Source organism: Balaenoptera ricei, chromosome 12 (genome assembly GCF_028023285.1).
Source record: "Balaenoptera ricei isolate mBalRic1 chromosome 12, mBalRic1.hap2, whole genome shotgun sequence".
Classification (NCBI taxonomy): Eukaryota; Metazoa; Chordata; class Mammalia; order Artiodactyla; family Balaenopteridae; genus Balaenoptera; species Balaenoptera ricei.
This window is the reverse complement of record NC_082650.1, coordinates 57423400-57441440: the sequence shown is the minus strand read 5'-3', so window position 1 is coordinate 57441440 and position 18041 is coordinate 57423400. Positions and strand designations below refer to the sequence as shown.

Sequence of the window (18041 nt, the reverse complement as noted above, 5' to 3'; positions counted from 1 at the left end):
TGGATATATGTATATGTGTAACTGATTCACTTTGCTGTACACCTGAAACTAACACAACATTGTAAATCTACCATACTCCAATAAAAATTTTTTTAAAAAGATAGGAAATGATTAGTTTCAAAATGAATATAAATAGTGCCTTCTAGGAAATGCTCATAGAAATAAAAAATCAGTGCAGTAAAGTGTTCCAAGAATTTTATATAAAAATATATTTTGTAAAATCCTTATTTTGTCAGTGGAAGGTCAGTATTGTAGATTAGACACTTCAAATGTAAAATAATACTAAATTTCACATTAATGTAAAATTAAACTATACATTTGTAAAGAATATATTAGAAATATATCTTAGTTTGTTGGGTGTGGGTTCTGTTAAAAAAGATTGATGTGTTTACTTCATTAACCACAGCAAAATATTAATGATACATTCATGTACTGTTAAAAATGTAATTCTCTTCTTTTAAATTGTGTTGCATAATGTTTAAACTAAAATTTTCTACTTTTAATATTAAAAAAGAGAAAGACGTAATTATACTATTTAAATGATTAGTGCCATTGTAAACATTATATTCTCCCTTTGTTTCAGACAAAATTACTAGTCCTCAAGTTTTTATTTAAATTAACTCTTCAGTGATGGACCATGTTATCATGAATTGAAAATCATGTAACTAAAGCAATAAAATGTATTTATTGCTAATGTTCCTATGACTAAAATAAAGCAGAGAATTTAGGAGATTTATGACCAATACAAGTAAGAATAACTTTTTGTACACTTTTTATCTCTGCTTGATTTTTGGCTTCAGTGAGTACACCCATGTTATGATATTACACTATCACTCTCCATTAGAGATGTTACATTTTAAATTGTCAAGTAATGAGCATGAAGTTTTGATTACATAAATTTTTAGTATTACATTTTTGGATTGTGTTTATTATCAGTCACAGATTCACTAAATCAAAAACTGTATCCAAGTTTATTTTTTACATAAAATCTCTTTAATCTGCAGGTGAGCTCTGACTTTGATTCTATTTTGTATTTTGGCCTCACTTAATCCAAAACATTAGGAGAAAAATTCTTTACCTTTGAAAGGAAATGAACTTGTTCTAGCTATCCTATTATGTTACTAATTTGGATAGCCAGATGCATCTTTGCAAAATCTCACTATTGGTCTTAATTATTCCAGTAAGAATCTCCTCATAGCCTTAATTATTCCTTTCATTTCCCTTTTCTACTCCTAACATTTGATTATTTTACTTGAAAACAACTGACATGCCTCCATAGCTGCCCAAATTTGTAATCATATCAATCTTATTCTGGGGGTTCTAGCTGCCTTCTTTCCCATTTTGAGCCACTGACCTTTTAGCATGTTTTAGTGTTCACTGGAGAGCAAAGGTTTACACATCTGCCCTTTCTTAGCTCTAAAGCTACTTGTTTTTATAAAGCACTTATTGTACCTCTAGGTATTTTCCCCCCCAAATTAAGGTTTTTCTTCCCATTTTATCATTGAAATAGTGCCAGAATTTTTCTAAATATTACTGTGTACCTACCTTTTAGTGGAAGGAGTAATATCACATTTATGTCCTGGCACATTTAGGACTAAATGCACACTTAAGCTGCAAAAGATTGCATATCTATTTATTTGAAAATAGTTTTGAGTTTTCATGACAGAGCAACCAGTATGGTGAATGTCCTTCTTGTGTTTATAGTTGCAGTATTATTTTTTGTGATTGTATAAGAATTAAACTAAGGTAAAGGTTTCACAGACGAGCTTTCCATAAGCAGATGCTAACCTTTTTCCTGTTTATGTTTTACCAGTGCCTTCTGAACAAAACCCATTTCTTTCCTTTAGCAATAGATCGCACTGAAGCCCTACTGAGAATTTCCGGTTGGATGTAAAAGCTCTTCTATTTTCTTGGTCCAGGAATCGTTAGTTAGTAAGACCTGAATGATTGATTTCCTGTTGTCCTGAGCAGGTTAAAAGAAGTTCTGTGGTGTCCAGATTGTGTCTTAGCAGAAATGTAGTCATTCTTATTTGTAATATTCTTATTTGTAACAAATTCCTCTCATCTCTTCAACCTATATCTGTATGTATCCTTGGGGGATAATGTAACATCTGTCTTATGAATTCGGGGGGAAAAAAAAAAAACCTCTTAGTGTCCAGTGTCTGCATCTTCCAAATTTGATGTTATAGTAATGTTGAAGGATAAAATTGTACACACGAGATATTCATGTGAGATACAAACACAAAAAAACAGTCCTTATTAATCTTGTTTATTTTCTCTTTTTTATTGCCTCCTATGATTTACTAGTTGTGAACTTTTGAACATCAGGACATTTTTTATACATTTGTTAAATAAATCTGCTCTATACCTGGAAATACGATGAGGAATTGCTATGAGAAATGTTTTTATACAGATTTTGATTTTTTTGTGGCTTAGTATCAGTGTTATTACTAATACAGTTATAAGGTACGATGAGCAAACTAAGTATGGTCAATTTCATCTAAATATTGTAGGATCATGTGGAAACTAAGAAATGTCTTTCTTATGTATTTTGTTTTTCCCCAGAAATCAAAAATCTCCACATATGACAAAATGTGGGCCTTTATGAGTAGCAGGAGGCAGTCCGTGCTCGTCAAAAGTAATGAAGAAGGAATCCAGAGAGTCCTCACCTCCGATTATGCTTTCCTAATGGAGTCAACAACCATTGAGTTTGTCACTCAGAGGAACTGTAACCTGACACAGATTGGCGGCCTCATAGACTCCAAAGGTTATGGCGTCGGCACCCCCATGGGTAGGCTTCATGTCAGCCACTTGTTCTTTGTTCATTAATCTTAGTTGCTGTGAAAAGGGAAGGAAAACAGTGCCTCCATATGCCGTTAGGAATCTTGCTTCAAACAAATGTATCTTGCTATGTTCTGAGACTGTATAAAGTCAGGAAGATATTTGGACATCTGCTTCTAAAGGAGTAAGTAACAAAAGGAAAATTGATTTCTACCAAATGGTCAGTAGACATTTTTACTGTATCAGTGTTGAAAACATCCACAACACCTCCCCCGCAAAGGACCTTCTCAATCTTACACTTAAAAAAAGTTTCTATGCATAAAGGTTTTGCAACATTATTTTTTCAGATTGGTGGCTTATGAATATAGTATTTGACTTAGTTAACTAAAAGAATGAGCCACAAATGGTTACTGTGAATAATTATTTTATTTACAAGAGGTATATGTTTATTTAAGAGGAATAGCAGACTATTTACCAGTAACATACCTAGAATATTTTACACTAAGATTGATTAGTTTTAACATTCTCTTTCTTCTATATGACAAAATTCTTTTCAATAATAATCATGGAATGAAATAATAATAATTGCCACAAAAGACAATGAAAATTTTCATTTATTGAGCTTCATATGTATGTATAATATATATGAACATGTATATACATTTATATGATTAATAAATGTATAAATACATACTACAGTATATATGTACATGTCATGGGCATAAAAATGGCTCCCCCAAAATGTCCATGGCCTAATCCTGAGAACATATGAATTTATTACCTTTTATGACAAAAGGGACTTTGCAGATGTGATTAAGTTAAGGATCTTAAAATGGGGAGATTATCCTGGATTAACCAGGTGGGTCCAGTGTAATCGAAAAGGTCCTTAAAAGAAGGAAGCAAAAGTGTCACAATTAAGAAGATATCACAACAGAAGTAGTAAGAGAAAGAATGTGCTAGTCCACCTGGGCTGCCGTAACAAAACACCAGAGACTGGGTGCTGTAAAAACAACAGAAATTGATTTCTCACAGTTTTGGAAGCTGGAAGTCCAAGATCAAGGTACCAACAGATTTGGTGTCTGATGAGAAGCTGCTTCTTGGTTAATAGACCAGGAAGGAACAAGGAATCTATCTTGAGTCCCTTAAATAAGGAGCACTAATCTCATTCATGAGGGCTCCACCCTCTTGACCCAATCATACCCCAGGGACCCCACCTCCAAATACCATTATACTGGGGATTAGGTTTCAATATATAAATCCTGGGGTGGGGGGACACCATGGCAGGGAAGGGGAGGAAGAGAGAGAGAGAGAGATTGATTTGAAAATGTTACTTGGTGAACTGAAGATGGAGGAAAGGACCACAGCCTAGCAATACAGAGGACCTTTAGAAGTTAGTTTAGGAGGCAAGGAAACAAATTCTTTCCTGGAGGCCACGGAAGGAATGCAGCCCTGCAGATACCTCACTTTTAGGACTTCTGACCTATAGAACTATGGGATAATGAATTTGTGTTATTTTAAGCCACTCAATTTGTGGTAATTTGTTATAGCAGAAACAGGAAACATACTGTATGCAAAGAAAAAAAATAACAGATTAACATGTTTTTATTACATCAATTTTTTTTTTTTAAAGAAAGGGGAAAGCACTTACAGCTACTCACTGGCTATACAGTAATGAATAATGACACTATAATTTTTTTGAGCCTTAACTTCTGCAAATTTTTAATGACTTTGTCAAAACAGATCTTCATGTATTTGTGTTTAATAAATGGTATAGTCATATTTGTCCATGTATCCTCATTCATAATTTTATTACTTTTAATTTTGAAAAGTTTCTTTCAAATGAGCTAACATGTATACCATAGTTAGAAAGTTGGGCACAGATTCATAAAAATCCCATTTCATGATAAATTCCAGAAATTGCAATAGTGTCCATGTCTTTGTTTCTTTGGGATCATTTCTAACAACTTTCAAATGTCTAGGAAGTCCAAAAATTTTCCACCATAATGACTTCAAAAACTTCAAGATTAAATTCTTTCATATTAGGTAAAGTTTACTCAAATTCATTATAGCTCAAAATAGTTCGAACTGGCTTTGAGAGAATTTTGAGACATTCGCTCCTGTAACATTACGTATTCCTGCAATTATATAGTAGACTCAAAATAATGATTGCACAGTCATTGTGAAAGCAAAGCAACACAAAACAAGAACCTTAAGTTCTTGCTCCAAAAATTTGCAAGTGTAGCTGAGCTCACATATCTTGGGGGAGTGAGCTGTATGAGAATTCTCCAAATTAGTTTCCAAGTGGAGTACAATGTTTATTAAAGAATAAGAAATAAATAGATGCTAATTCAAAACTCAATAAGAGTTGGGCTGTTAAAACTCAATAGTAATTGTTTAGAACCTGGATGAACAAAAGATATTTTCAAGAGAGGAATATTTTACTTTTGACATGTTTTGACTTGCCAGTGCCGGGTGACAGTTGTTGCTATTATTGTTTTAAAATTCTCTACACAAAATGAACCCCCTTTATTGTTTGCACCAGGGAAAGGCCATCTAAAGCTTTGCCATTATTATGCCAATGTATATATTAATTCAGAAGTTTTCTAATTAATTCTAATATATAAAAATGTTTGAGTTCTCATAATTATAGCTTAAGAAGCACTTCTTTTCAAAATGCTTTAAATTATACTTATATTCACAGTAAGGATTGAGTTTATTGCCACAGTTTTGTGTTGATGGAGTGTTCAAATCCTGGCATGCTCCGTAGTTAGATCCCATATGGCTGTTTGCCTCAGTAAGAATTACCTAAAGAACTCAACAACTTCATGAGTTGATGTACCATTTATTTGGAATTTGTGATGAGTAACTTCGATAACTTTTCAAGCGTACTTGTACTCATTTATGAAAAGTTATATGAACAAATTTATGTTTTAGAAAAGAGGCTGATAGTATGCTCTAAGGTATCATCATGTAGTATTTTGCACACTGATATTCTAGATTTAGCCTTGTCACTTAATATGATCTTAGACAAGTGACATGAAATTTATAGCTTCTAAATTTCTTTCTTTTTTTTTTTAATTAGTAAAATTACAGGGTAAGACTAGGAACACCTAAGGTCTATTTAATGCTAAACTTATAGTAATGTTTCAGGTAATATACTTGACAAAGTCCCAGAGTTTGATTTAAAGTGGGCTAGAAACTACGTGGAGAAATATGATTAGCTGATGTTTTCAAACAAATTTTAAAAATCAAACACCTTCTTAAACACTTATGAGAGGAATGGAAGCAGTGATTTGATAGCTTCCCATTGCCTCACAGTTTCATTTGGAAAGAGCTGAAGAAAATAAATGCATTTTTCAGTGTTGTTTCTGGAAGGAGTGAGATTTCTGTGTATCCTTACCCTCCTCTTTTGCTTTACATTGAGTGGAAGAGGGCAGAGATTTTTGTCTGTTTTGTTGTTGTAAGCCCACACAACAATAGTGCCTGCACTCTGTGGACTCTCAATTATTTGTTCAACAAATGAACTCTACATATGAAAATACGATGGTGCAGCAAGATTTATAAATAGAGAAAACAAATAACTTTTGGAGCTAAAGATCGGCATGGTATCTTACATTACTCAATGCGATGACCTCATTAAACAAACCTGAGTGACTGAGGGTAGTGAGAATTGGATAAGATTTGGGGAGGATGTTTGAGGACTTTAGAGTATAGCACAGATATTCTTCATTAATATTAGTTACATAATAGCACTCATAATTTCAAAATTTCTAGAATAAAGAAATTTGACATACTTAATATACAACCTTAACTTGATGGGGTTTTTTGGTTTGTTTGCTTGTTTGTGTTGTAAATACAATGTACCAGTGTACCAGGAATGTCTCTTATCATATTGTTTTGCTTTGAGGAAATGCTTGTTACAAATAAATCAAAATAGTATATTATATAATTCTCAAAAACTCCCTGAGATATTTCAGATGTGAAAGCTATTTAAAAAAAGAAAGATAACAGTTAAATCAGTTCTAGGGAAGCTGTTACAGTTTCTTGGAACCATACAAATAGCAATTTTTGTTTTCTCCCTACCCCTGACACTGTTTACTGAAAGATATTGACTTATAAGGAAAATATAAAACAATTCAAAATATTAATGAATGTATAAACTATATAACTTTTTAAATGTAACTTTTTAAATGAAGGAAAATACTGAGCACAGCATTTGGAATTTCTGTTTCTTCTCATTTTAAGCTTATCTTATATATGAGAGAACAAAACAAATTAAACTATAAGCCTTAGGGTGTAGATTTTTTTTTTTTTCCTTTTATCTGTTCAACTCAGCTGATCAGATCAACTTTTGCCTTCTGAAGAAAGCGTAGTTATTGCAGAAAATAGTCATTGATACAGGCAAGGTCACTTGCATGAGAAACTTAAGAAATCAAGTTGAATTATATATCTAAGTGGAATCATTTCTTCATAGTGTGTAGTTAGCTTGGAATGATAGTGTAATAAATTAGTGTTTTCATTAAAATGAATTTTTAAAAATTAGGTAATGGCACATGATAAATTTCTTTTATAGGACTTTCTTGGACTTTTAATGTAAAATTATCAGTACATATTAATAAAAATTCAAAGCATCTAATAATACTTTGACATAGCAAAATTATAGACTAGGAAGAATATTTTACCATATTCTTCTTTATTATCATTGCCAAATAATATTGAATTTAAATTTATTAAAATGTCTCGTTACTAAAAGTTGCTTAATGCATTTAACATACATTTTGTTTTTAGCCTAATTCTGAATGAGATAAATTTGAACATAATAATTTAAATTTAAAGGGATGAATATTCAAATCACTCACCTGTAGGTATTGCAATATAATTTTTGTTTCTTTTGTTCAGATAGTTTTCTTCTGTTTGACTTGATAATATTAAGTTCTTAACTTTAGTAAATTATATTTTATTCACTCATAACATAGTATAAAATTAAAATGATTTTGAGACTCCAATACATTATGAGTAAGTCTTAACTCATATAACTTCATCAAAGAAGTATAATCTAGAGAGAGGCATTTCACACTTTACCCCCTCAAATATGTCTGAGAAAAAAACTTCGGGCAGTAATTTATGATTTACTATGTCATAGCTCTGCCAAAAATATGGCTTTCATGAATTATTACTTAGTCATTAATAAATGCAATGACGTGCAACTCTAGTATTTGAATGAGATTCTGACTTACCATAAATTTTCAACCACCATCATAACCTGCACTTCTCAACTAGTTAATTAGCATTTGCCTTTTATATCATCTTTTTCAAGCATATTGACAATTTTTTGGTAATATGTCATTTTTTTAAAATTTTGTTTAATTATAAGCCAAAAAATAAAAATAAAAAATAATGCATTTAGGTGTGAAAAAGAAAAGGTTATTTGAGTCTCTTTCCCAACAAGAGTTAAGGAGATGAATCTATTCAAAGCAGAGCAATATAGGCTCAGGTTCTGGAAATTTAGATCAGTTCCAGAAATTACCCAGGATTTTGAGTTTATACCTGCAGGAGCCATAAACTGATATGAAAATTCTGTCTTTATTAATACTGCAAATGTGATCAAGGAGAGGAACTCCCTTTGCTTTGCTTTTATTGTTGCTCAGAGTTTTAGATATTGTCATAGAGGTGTATGTGGTTAAGTGCAGGAGGGTAAAAAGAAATACTATGTCTCTTTTGGAGTGAATATTCAGAAATATTTCAAAAATTATATATATTTTTCTTTTTTCCCCCAGAAGTCCATGCGTCCTTTTAACCTGCTAGGCCTCCTCCTGTGTGATTCATCTAGGGGCCTGCCATCACCATTTATCACTCTGAGTGTGATGATTACTGCCCAAACTGTTGTGAAATCACTGAATGACTCAGATATAAGCTATTTAATTAGGGAAGCTCTGTTTACACAAAAATACCTTAGTGGAGCAATCAACAATGATGTGAAGGTAAATGCTAAATAAGCATAAGCTGGTTTAATTAAGCTTGTGGTGACATTAAATCCCTTTCATAGTTTTCCTGACTGCAGCAATGTTATTTTAATGTGATATTTACTGTATGGTAGATTTTTGAAATTGTAGGTGTTCTTACTCATAATACGTTAATTGAACTTCCTTTTCATTCATTAGAATTTTTAAAAAACAACAACTGGATGGGGTAAAGCAAAAAAAGCAAATCACAGCAGTTTTCATTAAGGAATATTTAAAATGTGTGAGCAAATGTAGTCTTGCCTTTTAATTCACCGTAGGTGATAATCTATTTTAGCCGAACAGGGAGCGTTTCTACTTAATGGCATTTTCGGCTGCCTTGCCTCCCTTCTGACCACCCATACTAAAAGCCTTCTTGGCTTCTGTCTTTGGAATGTTGAGTGCACAGGGCGCTTTGAGGACTAGGCAGACTCAGCAGTCCATGAGCTGGTAGGAAAACAGCAATCTAGAAAAAAATCCATTAGGGCCAGTTGGTGTTATTTTGCTTTGCTGTGTTCAATTTGGTAGAAATATTGTAAAGTGTCTGAAGGGTCCCATTAAAACTATTTCTGTTTTTAACAATGAGCTAGTGGCACACTTCATTCATTTATTGGTGCCTCCCAACTTTAATAACATATGGGGAGCACGAGTCAGCTGAAAAGGGGATGGAGGAAATTCTGCTCATGTCTGTGCCTATCATCCAAGATGCTAAAATTTTCTATAATCTTATGTATCCTTATCTTACTTCTGGGATTAAATCAGTAGTAGGTTTCAAACAGTCCATGAATAATTATATCTGTGAACAAAGTCCAAATTAAATTACTTATATCATAGAGAACTACTGAAATATGTGTAATACATGAAGAATGTAATAGGCAATGTAGAGGTGAAGTAAAGATGAATGTAAAGAGTATATTTATAAATCCCTTATAATACTAAGGTTAAATTTAATGACAATTTTATCAGACACAAAATTGGTATATACATTTTTCTTGTATTATATTTACTTATGTAATTATAAATAAGATGCATTCTTGCTTCATAATTAGATTTTAATGTTACCTTTATAAACTATTTTACAACATATTTTATATTAATGAATACAAAATAGCTGTAGCCCTATTAGTAATTCTTAAGTAAGTTTTATCTCATTATAATGCCCTTACACATAATCAGCCTAAAGTAAAAAATATTACAATAGGTTGTATCATGGACTCTTTATGGTAGAAGGATACCACACTGACATATGAACAATGTGAAATTTCATTCTTCACTTCTATTTTCTAATGTTAAATGCATGAGATCTCACTGCTTCTTCATTTCTTGTTATTTGATGAAGTGAGAGATGTAGAATTGGTACTAAGGGAGACATGTTGTTTATTTAAGGCAGATGTTGGTGTTTATAAAAATAGAAATCAGTATGAAATGCATGTTTTTTCCCTGTTTCGCTCACCATCCATTTCTAGAATTCCCAATTCATCATATAATAAGTACTGTAATATTCATCATTATAGATGCATAATATTGCCGGCCTTCAGTTCTTCAGCTTTACAGAAATGAATGAATACATTTGTCTTCATTAGTTGAACATAATGCACAAAAATTGATGTAAATTATTCATCTTTCTGCAGGTCAAACCTTCCATTAAAATGCATTCTATTTTTTTCATTGCATAAGCAGCATAATTTTAATGCTGGTGAAGTAATTTTGCAAGTCTAAATCGAGATCTAATAATTTTCAGAGCCTGAATTAAACAAACAAAAAAAGCACCAAATTACCCCTGTAGAAGCTGTATTTTCCTGGCATATTTGTTAAAGTCTAGATTTCATGTCACTGAAAACAGACGAGTCTCAGTAAGCTATGCCTGCTCCACAGACATCATCAACAGACTCTGTAGGCTAGAATCTAGGAAGCTTCCACAGGGAATTTGATGAATTGCGAGCACCAGTGCGAGCAGCCTTCATGAATATTGTAAATGCTGATGAAATGGTACCTAAACAATGAATAAATAGATAATTCTCATGAAAACAGAGTGAGTTCCGATAGACTTTATATGCAAACATTAGAACATTAATTCATTTTGTTTGTATCTTGTGGTGATTACTCCAAGGCCATGGGTTCAAATTCCATTATAGATTAGTTAGCCAGATTGTGCCAGACTGTCATCCTTTGGTTAGCAAGACTAAGTAAGATCAATGAATCACTCGTATTGGGGAAAAAATAGTCAAAACATAGTGGTGAAATGTATAAGCACTAAATTCTGAAGATGAATGCCTTGCATTTGCTAGCCCTCATGTGAAAGGCATATTCTTATCATGCTGTCTAGAATATGTGGCCTTTGTAGACAGATGACTTATGTACAAATCTTAGTTCCACCTGAGTGTCCTAGGTGTCCTAAGTGAAGTTACTATGCCTCCCAGAGACTCAGCATTCTTATTGGTAAATGGGTAGAATCATGTCTACATAATTAGATTGCAGTAAGGATTAAACATCAAATTTATAGTATTGGATCAGAACATATGCACCACAAATAATTCTGAAGGACTGTTCTGAAGAAATGTTTTATAATAAGTAAAATGATATATTCGTGGTTTTAAAGTCATTTGCATCTTACCCTTTTTCTCTCTGTTCTTTATATTTTTAGTAATACTGAATGTATTGTAGGTAAGATGTATTGTTAATATGATCCATTCCTAACTAATTAGAAATCATTTCCTATGGAACCCAACCAGGATTTTATCATCAGCCAATCAGTATATTGTATTTAAATAACCATGATCTGGTTACTTAGAAAGTTATCGGTATCTATTTTATAGAGATGAGACAATTTCTATTGTTGGGCATTATCTAAATAAAGTTTTTCCTTCTCTGAACATTTCCTGAGTGTTTAGTAAACAGAGTCCAAGACGTATTCAGAGAAGATTATCATCTCTGAAGACATGTATGTTTCCTTTTAATTTTGTCAATCTATAAGAAATTTTATCACTCTTCAACCTGCTTGGATCTGTAAAATAATGAACATAAAATATAAATATACATCATCCCCTTTCTTCAGGAGATAGACTTGGAAAAACAACTTTAACATCAAATAGAGAAAATAGAATATTGAACACAAACAAGTAGTCTGTTATTTAATGTAGGGTCTCAGAGTGGTAGAATTCACTGAGGACCAAAGTTCAGTTAGGCCAAATTGAATAAGGGACTTGAGCTCTACCTTAAAGGATGGGTACTTTACTCTCCTGAAAAAGTTATTCTCTCTCCCAATTTTGGGATTCTTGAAGATTAAGTAGGTTGAAGATTTTATTTAAAATGGTCCAACTTTTATAATTCATTCATTAAAGTTTAATATTGGACTTGGGAAAAGACACGATAGTAAAGTATTCCTCACATTTCCACTCTTATTGCTCTTCAAATGATTATTATGCAGATGAAAAATTGTAAGAAAAGCAGCGTTTCTAGAATGAAACTATTTCTATTTTCGTATTTTGTGTCAGCGTTACATGATTTAATACCCAGATAAGAAATGTGACTACAAATCTACTTCACCAGCCACTTTTAACTAATATGTATGAAATACGTCAGAACCAGTGAAAATAGTTTACTTTTTCATTATGTGCTGATAACATTTGCCCTTCTTATCCTTTTTCACATAAGTCAAAGAATATTCAGAATATGAATAAAAGGCAAATGGCTAAAATACATACTCTATAATTTGAATTTTTTATTGATACATTTTGTGTACCTCATATAACCATCTCCTTTTGTGATCTTAGATACTTAAATTTTCTCCTGAGGACTCTACAAATATTCCTTTAAGTAGAATGCATTCAAATTACTTTTCTATAGAGGTCATAACACTTTGAATTTTAACGTCTACAACAAAGAAAAAAACCACAACCTCTATCCAATTTAAGCCAGTTATAGATTTTGAATATAAGTACTTAAAATTTCTTTAAAAATTACTATATATTAAATGTCCTTGGTGGTACATACACTTGATATCTATATACCTTTGCTCCCTAAATCCATATAGTCTCTACCTCATAGTTTTTTATCTCTCTTCTCTTATTTCTACATTAACAGTGTCATTTATATTTGGCTCCATTCCACCGTGACCCTGATATCTTGAACTTAGTTCTATCCTCTATATCTAGAAGAAATGAACGAAGTGGGTTTGGGATGCTCTTACTATCATTTTCCTTTCTCATATATACCTTTCTAAACCAATAATGCAAATAGAAAGAAAAATAGAGGAAAAGCAGGTGAAAGGCAGCCAAAGAGAAAGAAGAGCTGTTGTCCCTACTCTTCTTTTCAATGTAATGAAGCCTTTTTTGTGAACCTGATCAGCAGACTAAGATAGTTCCATCTGTCACGTGGTTCTACAATATGGTGTTCTTTATTATAATGATCCTCAAACTTGTAAAGGTTATTCAACATATGTGTTTTGTGTTGCAGTGAAAACTCTAGGAGGGCAGGGCTCATATTGCATTGTTCATCCCTATATGCCTAGAATCTAGCACCTGTGTATGTATATCTAATAATTAATAGTAAAAAAAGATACATACATGGTCCTTGCCCTTGGGACACTCATATCATTATCTAGTAGGAAAAGATATATAGCAGAACATTGGAATATGATGCACCAAATGTTGTACTAGAGTATCTGCAATGTGCTATGGCACCAAAGAAGAGGGATCCTGTGTATCTCTGCGCAGCTAAGGAAAAGTGTGCAAAGATCAGGAAAGATGAGAAGTTTATCTGGATGTGAGGACATTCAACCAGAAATTTGGAGGAAGTATGGAAACAGGATTCTCCAGGCAATGGGATATATAACTTCATAGTTTGTATTGCTGGCATGTTAGGTGTGAGGAGAAGGGGATAAAGTCTGAGAAAGTTGTGATAGGTTGAAGAAAGGGATTGTATGACATATTTAGGAATTAAGGTTGTATTCTATAGCTTTAGAGCACCATTAAAAAAAATTTAAGCAGGAAAATGATGTTCATAAATTTCCAATGTGGAAAGATTACTAGGTATCACGGAAGACTGATCACTTTTAGCTCTCATTTACCATTCTGTGATTAAATGTTATGGGTTGATAATTTGTTTTCAGGATGAGATTAATCTCCTTTAATTTTTATGATTATCACTCATGGATTCCTTATTCTCCTATCATATTGAGATTTTTCGATAGAATACCTTCAAAAGAAAATACAAAGAGTGATGACAGTAACTTCATACCAGTTTAGCTTTTATCTAACAGGAAGTCTGAAATGGACCCCATGAAGTGTTTAGTTGCTACATATATTAAATGCTTCATTTGAAATAAATGCATTATAATTATTAGATATAGATTAGATAAAGATATATAGTTTGGGTTCATAAGAAATGACTGAAGATAAAATTGCAGGCATGTATGACCAATTGTTAAGTAATTAATATTTTATTTATGCATGTATTCATTCCAGAAATATTGTCTTCATTGTGTGCCCGGTGTTATACTAACAAAGGAAATACAACCCTGTCCTTATGAAATTTACAGCCTGTTAGGGTAAATGAGCATTAAACAAATAGTCACAGAAATTATTTTTTAGTTACAAACTGAGATAAGTTCTATAGAGGAAAATAACAATGATGCTTGGTATTGTATAACAGCATTGTTGACTGAATACGGCATAAAACTGGAAAACAGCAATTTAAAATGGAATCTGAAACGTAAATATAAAATTTGACTTAGCACTTCTTAAAAACAAATATGGGAGAGACAGTGTCCTAAGAGATAATAAAACCCATCTTTCACTGAGAAAAAGGCTCTAAGAAAATGGGGTCTGGTTCCAATTTTATTGGAAGATTTTATCATGGAAATAATGGTAAAAAGAGATAAAGCTCTAAAAGTACTCAAAATACGTTGTGCATTTAGGGCACCCAGCACTCATCTCAGCATAGGAAGCAGGGAACCATTTCATAAAATATAACGTTGCCAGCAGCACAGTAATTTAAGAAAGAAAGTTGATGGTTCCAGCAGATAGCCTCAGATCTTTTGTGCTCGCAGGTCTTTTACTTATTAAGGCACTGACCAAGGCCACTGACAGTTGATATAAATGCAAAGATGGCATAAAAATTTATAAACTTATTTGTCACCCTAACTTATTCTAGATGGTTAACACTAAAAGTGTGAAACAAGTCTGTTTATGAACTCTATTTGTTCCACTGAATTTAATAAGAACCTGAGAAGGTGTCCAATATCAGAAGTTCTGCCTTAACATATTTTGACTATATCATAATGGATATATTATAATGGATTATAATGGATTATTATAATTATATTATAATGGTTTCATTCAAAAAGCATTTGTTTAATGTTTACTGTGTGATAGGCACTGTGCTAGATACTGGATGAAATAAGATGAATAATGGATGGTTGATTACCTATAACTGACAGGTAGCCTGATTTTTAAGTCATTATTTAAAGGGCTTCAAGTATTTGGGTATGTGTCTTAGAAACATTTATCAGATTAAACACTTTCAAAGAAGAGGAATAATTAAGGAATTATTGAAGCTTTTTGAGGCAAATCATTGATATAATATACACTTAGTGATTATAGTATAGTCACATACCCACAAGATGTGTAAGTTACTATTCTTCAGAAAGTGCACAGTATCTTGGAGAAATGACAAGCTAGAGGAAACTTAAAATTATGAGTAGTTTACTCCATAAAAATATCTTCCCAGACCCAAAGAAAACAAACACCAGGATGTTACCTAATTCTCTGTCATACACAGCACATAATATCATCATGATGAGCTAAATAACTATGAAATATAAAACAAAGGAAAGTAAAGTTCTTTAGGAAGTGGGCAGTAGGGATTTGTCATTATAAGTAACGGAAATACTTAGCCAGCCCCTTAGAATTTTAACAAAATATTCAAAGGATTTGGGTGCTATTAGGAAAAACAAAGGCTGTGTATTTTTCCCCAAAATTGGTTTCATCAGTTTTGATATACAAATATGTTTAAATAACTCTTGTAACTTTTGTCCCCCAAAAGTATTTTGTAAAGAGACTTAAAAGAAGACACATCTTAAAGTAAGTATTGTGATCTGAATTCTTATGAGCTGATGCTCATGAAACATATGGAGCTAATAGATGAAAAAGAACATACAAAAAATATGCTACTTGATCAGTAGTGCTGTGATAATGTGTAAATTCAAAGCTAGGCAGGGACAAGCAGAAGATCTAACAAGAAACAACTTGTTTTTGACAGAGAGAGCTGATGTAGTAAGAGTAGTAATTATTGTTATCTAAGGCAGTGTTTTTCAAGTTGAGGTTAAAATAAAATAATTGACGGGGACATTAATAGATATGAAGGAAAAAATTCTTCCACTAAAAATAAATTTAATCATTTAAAATATTTTTTTAACTTTTTCCTTTGATGGAGAGATGGAAACCTTTTATTTTGTTAACGTATAATGTGAATTTACAAAAGATATATTTGTTATGGAGTATTCTTCAAGCTTATCTGACCAATGAATTCTTTAAAAGTGAAACACAGAAGTACATTTCCCAAAAAGAGAAGTGTGTGGGGAAAATCCAGTTTAGGAAATATTGGTATAATGAGTTTCAGAAAGAGATATTTATAGAAAGCAAGAGTGATTTTTTTCTGACCTTTGTAATTGATTAAAGCATGCAGAAGCTTGATTTGAAAGTAAGGAAACTTTTGGCAGTATGGATGGGATATCTCCAGTATGTGTATGGATAATGTGATTTTAGAATATTTCACTAAAGCATGGTAAGTATTAGACTTGTTGTGCAACCTTTAAAGAAAAGCTATTTATCAGTCACTGAGCCTCCTCAAGAATTAAATGTAATGCTAACTCCATTTCCTTTATCATTTCTATATTATCTAGATGTACTGAATAGGATAAGGAAAATGTTTGGTACATACTTAAATTGGTGTGTTTGTAAAGAGCATGAAAAGGACAATCAAATGAGCAAATGAATAAACTATGTGTAGTAGATTTAGACTTTAGAACCAAGTATGTATAACAATGTGTGTATTCCATTCTATAAGTAAGAAACATCAAATGACAGAAAGGAAGGGAAGGAGGGAGGGGAGGTGGGAGAGGAGGGAGGGAAAAGAAAAGGGAGGGGGAGAGGAAGGGAAGGAAAAGAAGGAAAGGAAACAAAAAGAGAATGTATGAAAAAAAGGAAGGAAAGGTAACAAGGAAGGTAGGGAAGAGGAAGGAGGGAAGAAAGTAAGGAAGAGAGGCGGGAATCAATTCAATTTAATAAACCCAGCAAGTTGGCTCTGAACTACTTGGTGAGATTTGTATTAATCGTTTATAACAAATCACAGTTTATTTTCCTAAGGAGCTTTTAGTCAATTTGTTGGGAGGAATGTTAATGAAATTATAATTTTTTGTAAAATTCTTTGATCTATGTAAAATTCTTTGATTTATGTAAAATTTAACATTTAGGGACATTTGGAGACTAATTTTTTTATCGAGGAAATTCTGAATAGGTGCATTTGTAGGTTTTATTTATGCCCACACATATACTGCTGCTGTATATCACTCGAAACTTCCTTTATGCCTCCTTCAAGTGTTCTTCTGAGCCCCACGTCTTATGCATCTGATACATCAAGGGACTTCACTATGTAGTAATCATATGTCTTTCTTTTGTCCCTGTTTTCTCCCTCCCTCCCTCCCTCTCTCTCTCTTTCTTTCTTCCTTCCTTCCTCCCTTCCTTTCTCTCTCTCCCTCTTTCTCTCTTTCATGTAAGGGAGAACCTTTTTTATCTGGTAAATGGGATCTTTCTGCAACTTGAAAAAAAGACCGTTTTTAAAACATAATCGTTCCTTACTGTTAGTATGGAGCATGTGTTTAAACAACCAAAGAAAGTCCCATTGTGAGCAAGAATACAAATGAAACAAAACCCAGAGATTGCATAGTGAAAATCAAAGAGCTAAATTCAGTTTTAAGAGGTGTTTGCCTTATCCTGCATGATGTTTTTTAAAAGTAATTTATTTGAGAAAATTTTAATGTAGAAAATTTTAGACAAAATATTTCCTGGGATATAATTAAAGTTAAAATGTCTGGTAACCTGTGTTGAAATTCTCACAGATTTTTGATAAAACTGGAACTGAAAATTATCTTTTCACATTGGATGTTGTAATTTTTCAGATACTTTTGTCTAACTTGTTTCTTCACCCATTTATGGTTACCTATTTGTCCCCTTAAGCATTTGAGGATTGACTTTTAGGTGC

At 32.4% G+C, this 18041-nt stretch overlaps 1 protein-coding gene across 6 annotated transcripts in view; it reads left to right on the top strand.

Annotated features, from left to right (window-relative positions):
• Positions 1-18041, top strand: part of GRIK2 (glutamate ionotropic receptor kainate type subunit 2) — a 640311-nt gene that overhangs the window by 605076 nt on the left and 17194 nt on the right. For 5 of the 6 annotated variants that reach the window (XM_059942024.1, XM_059942025.1, XM_059942026.1 and 2 more), the window contains one exon: positions 2566-2791. In XM_059942024.1, the coding sequence (XP_059798007.1) occupies positions 2566-2791 (226 nt within the window). The remainder of the gene's footprint in view (positions 1-2565; positions 2792-18041) is intronic. The other variant, XM_059942029.1, reaches the window with a different exon arrangement.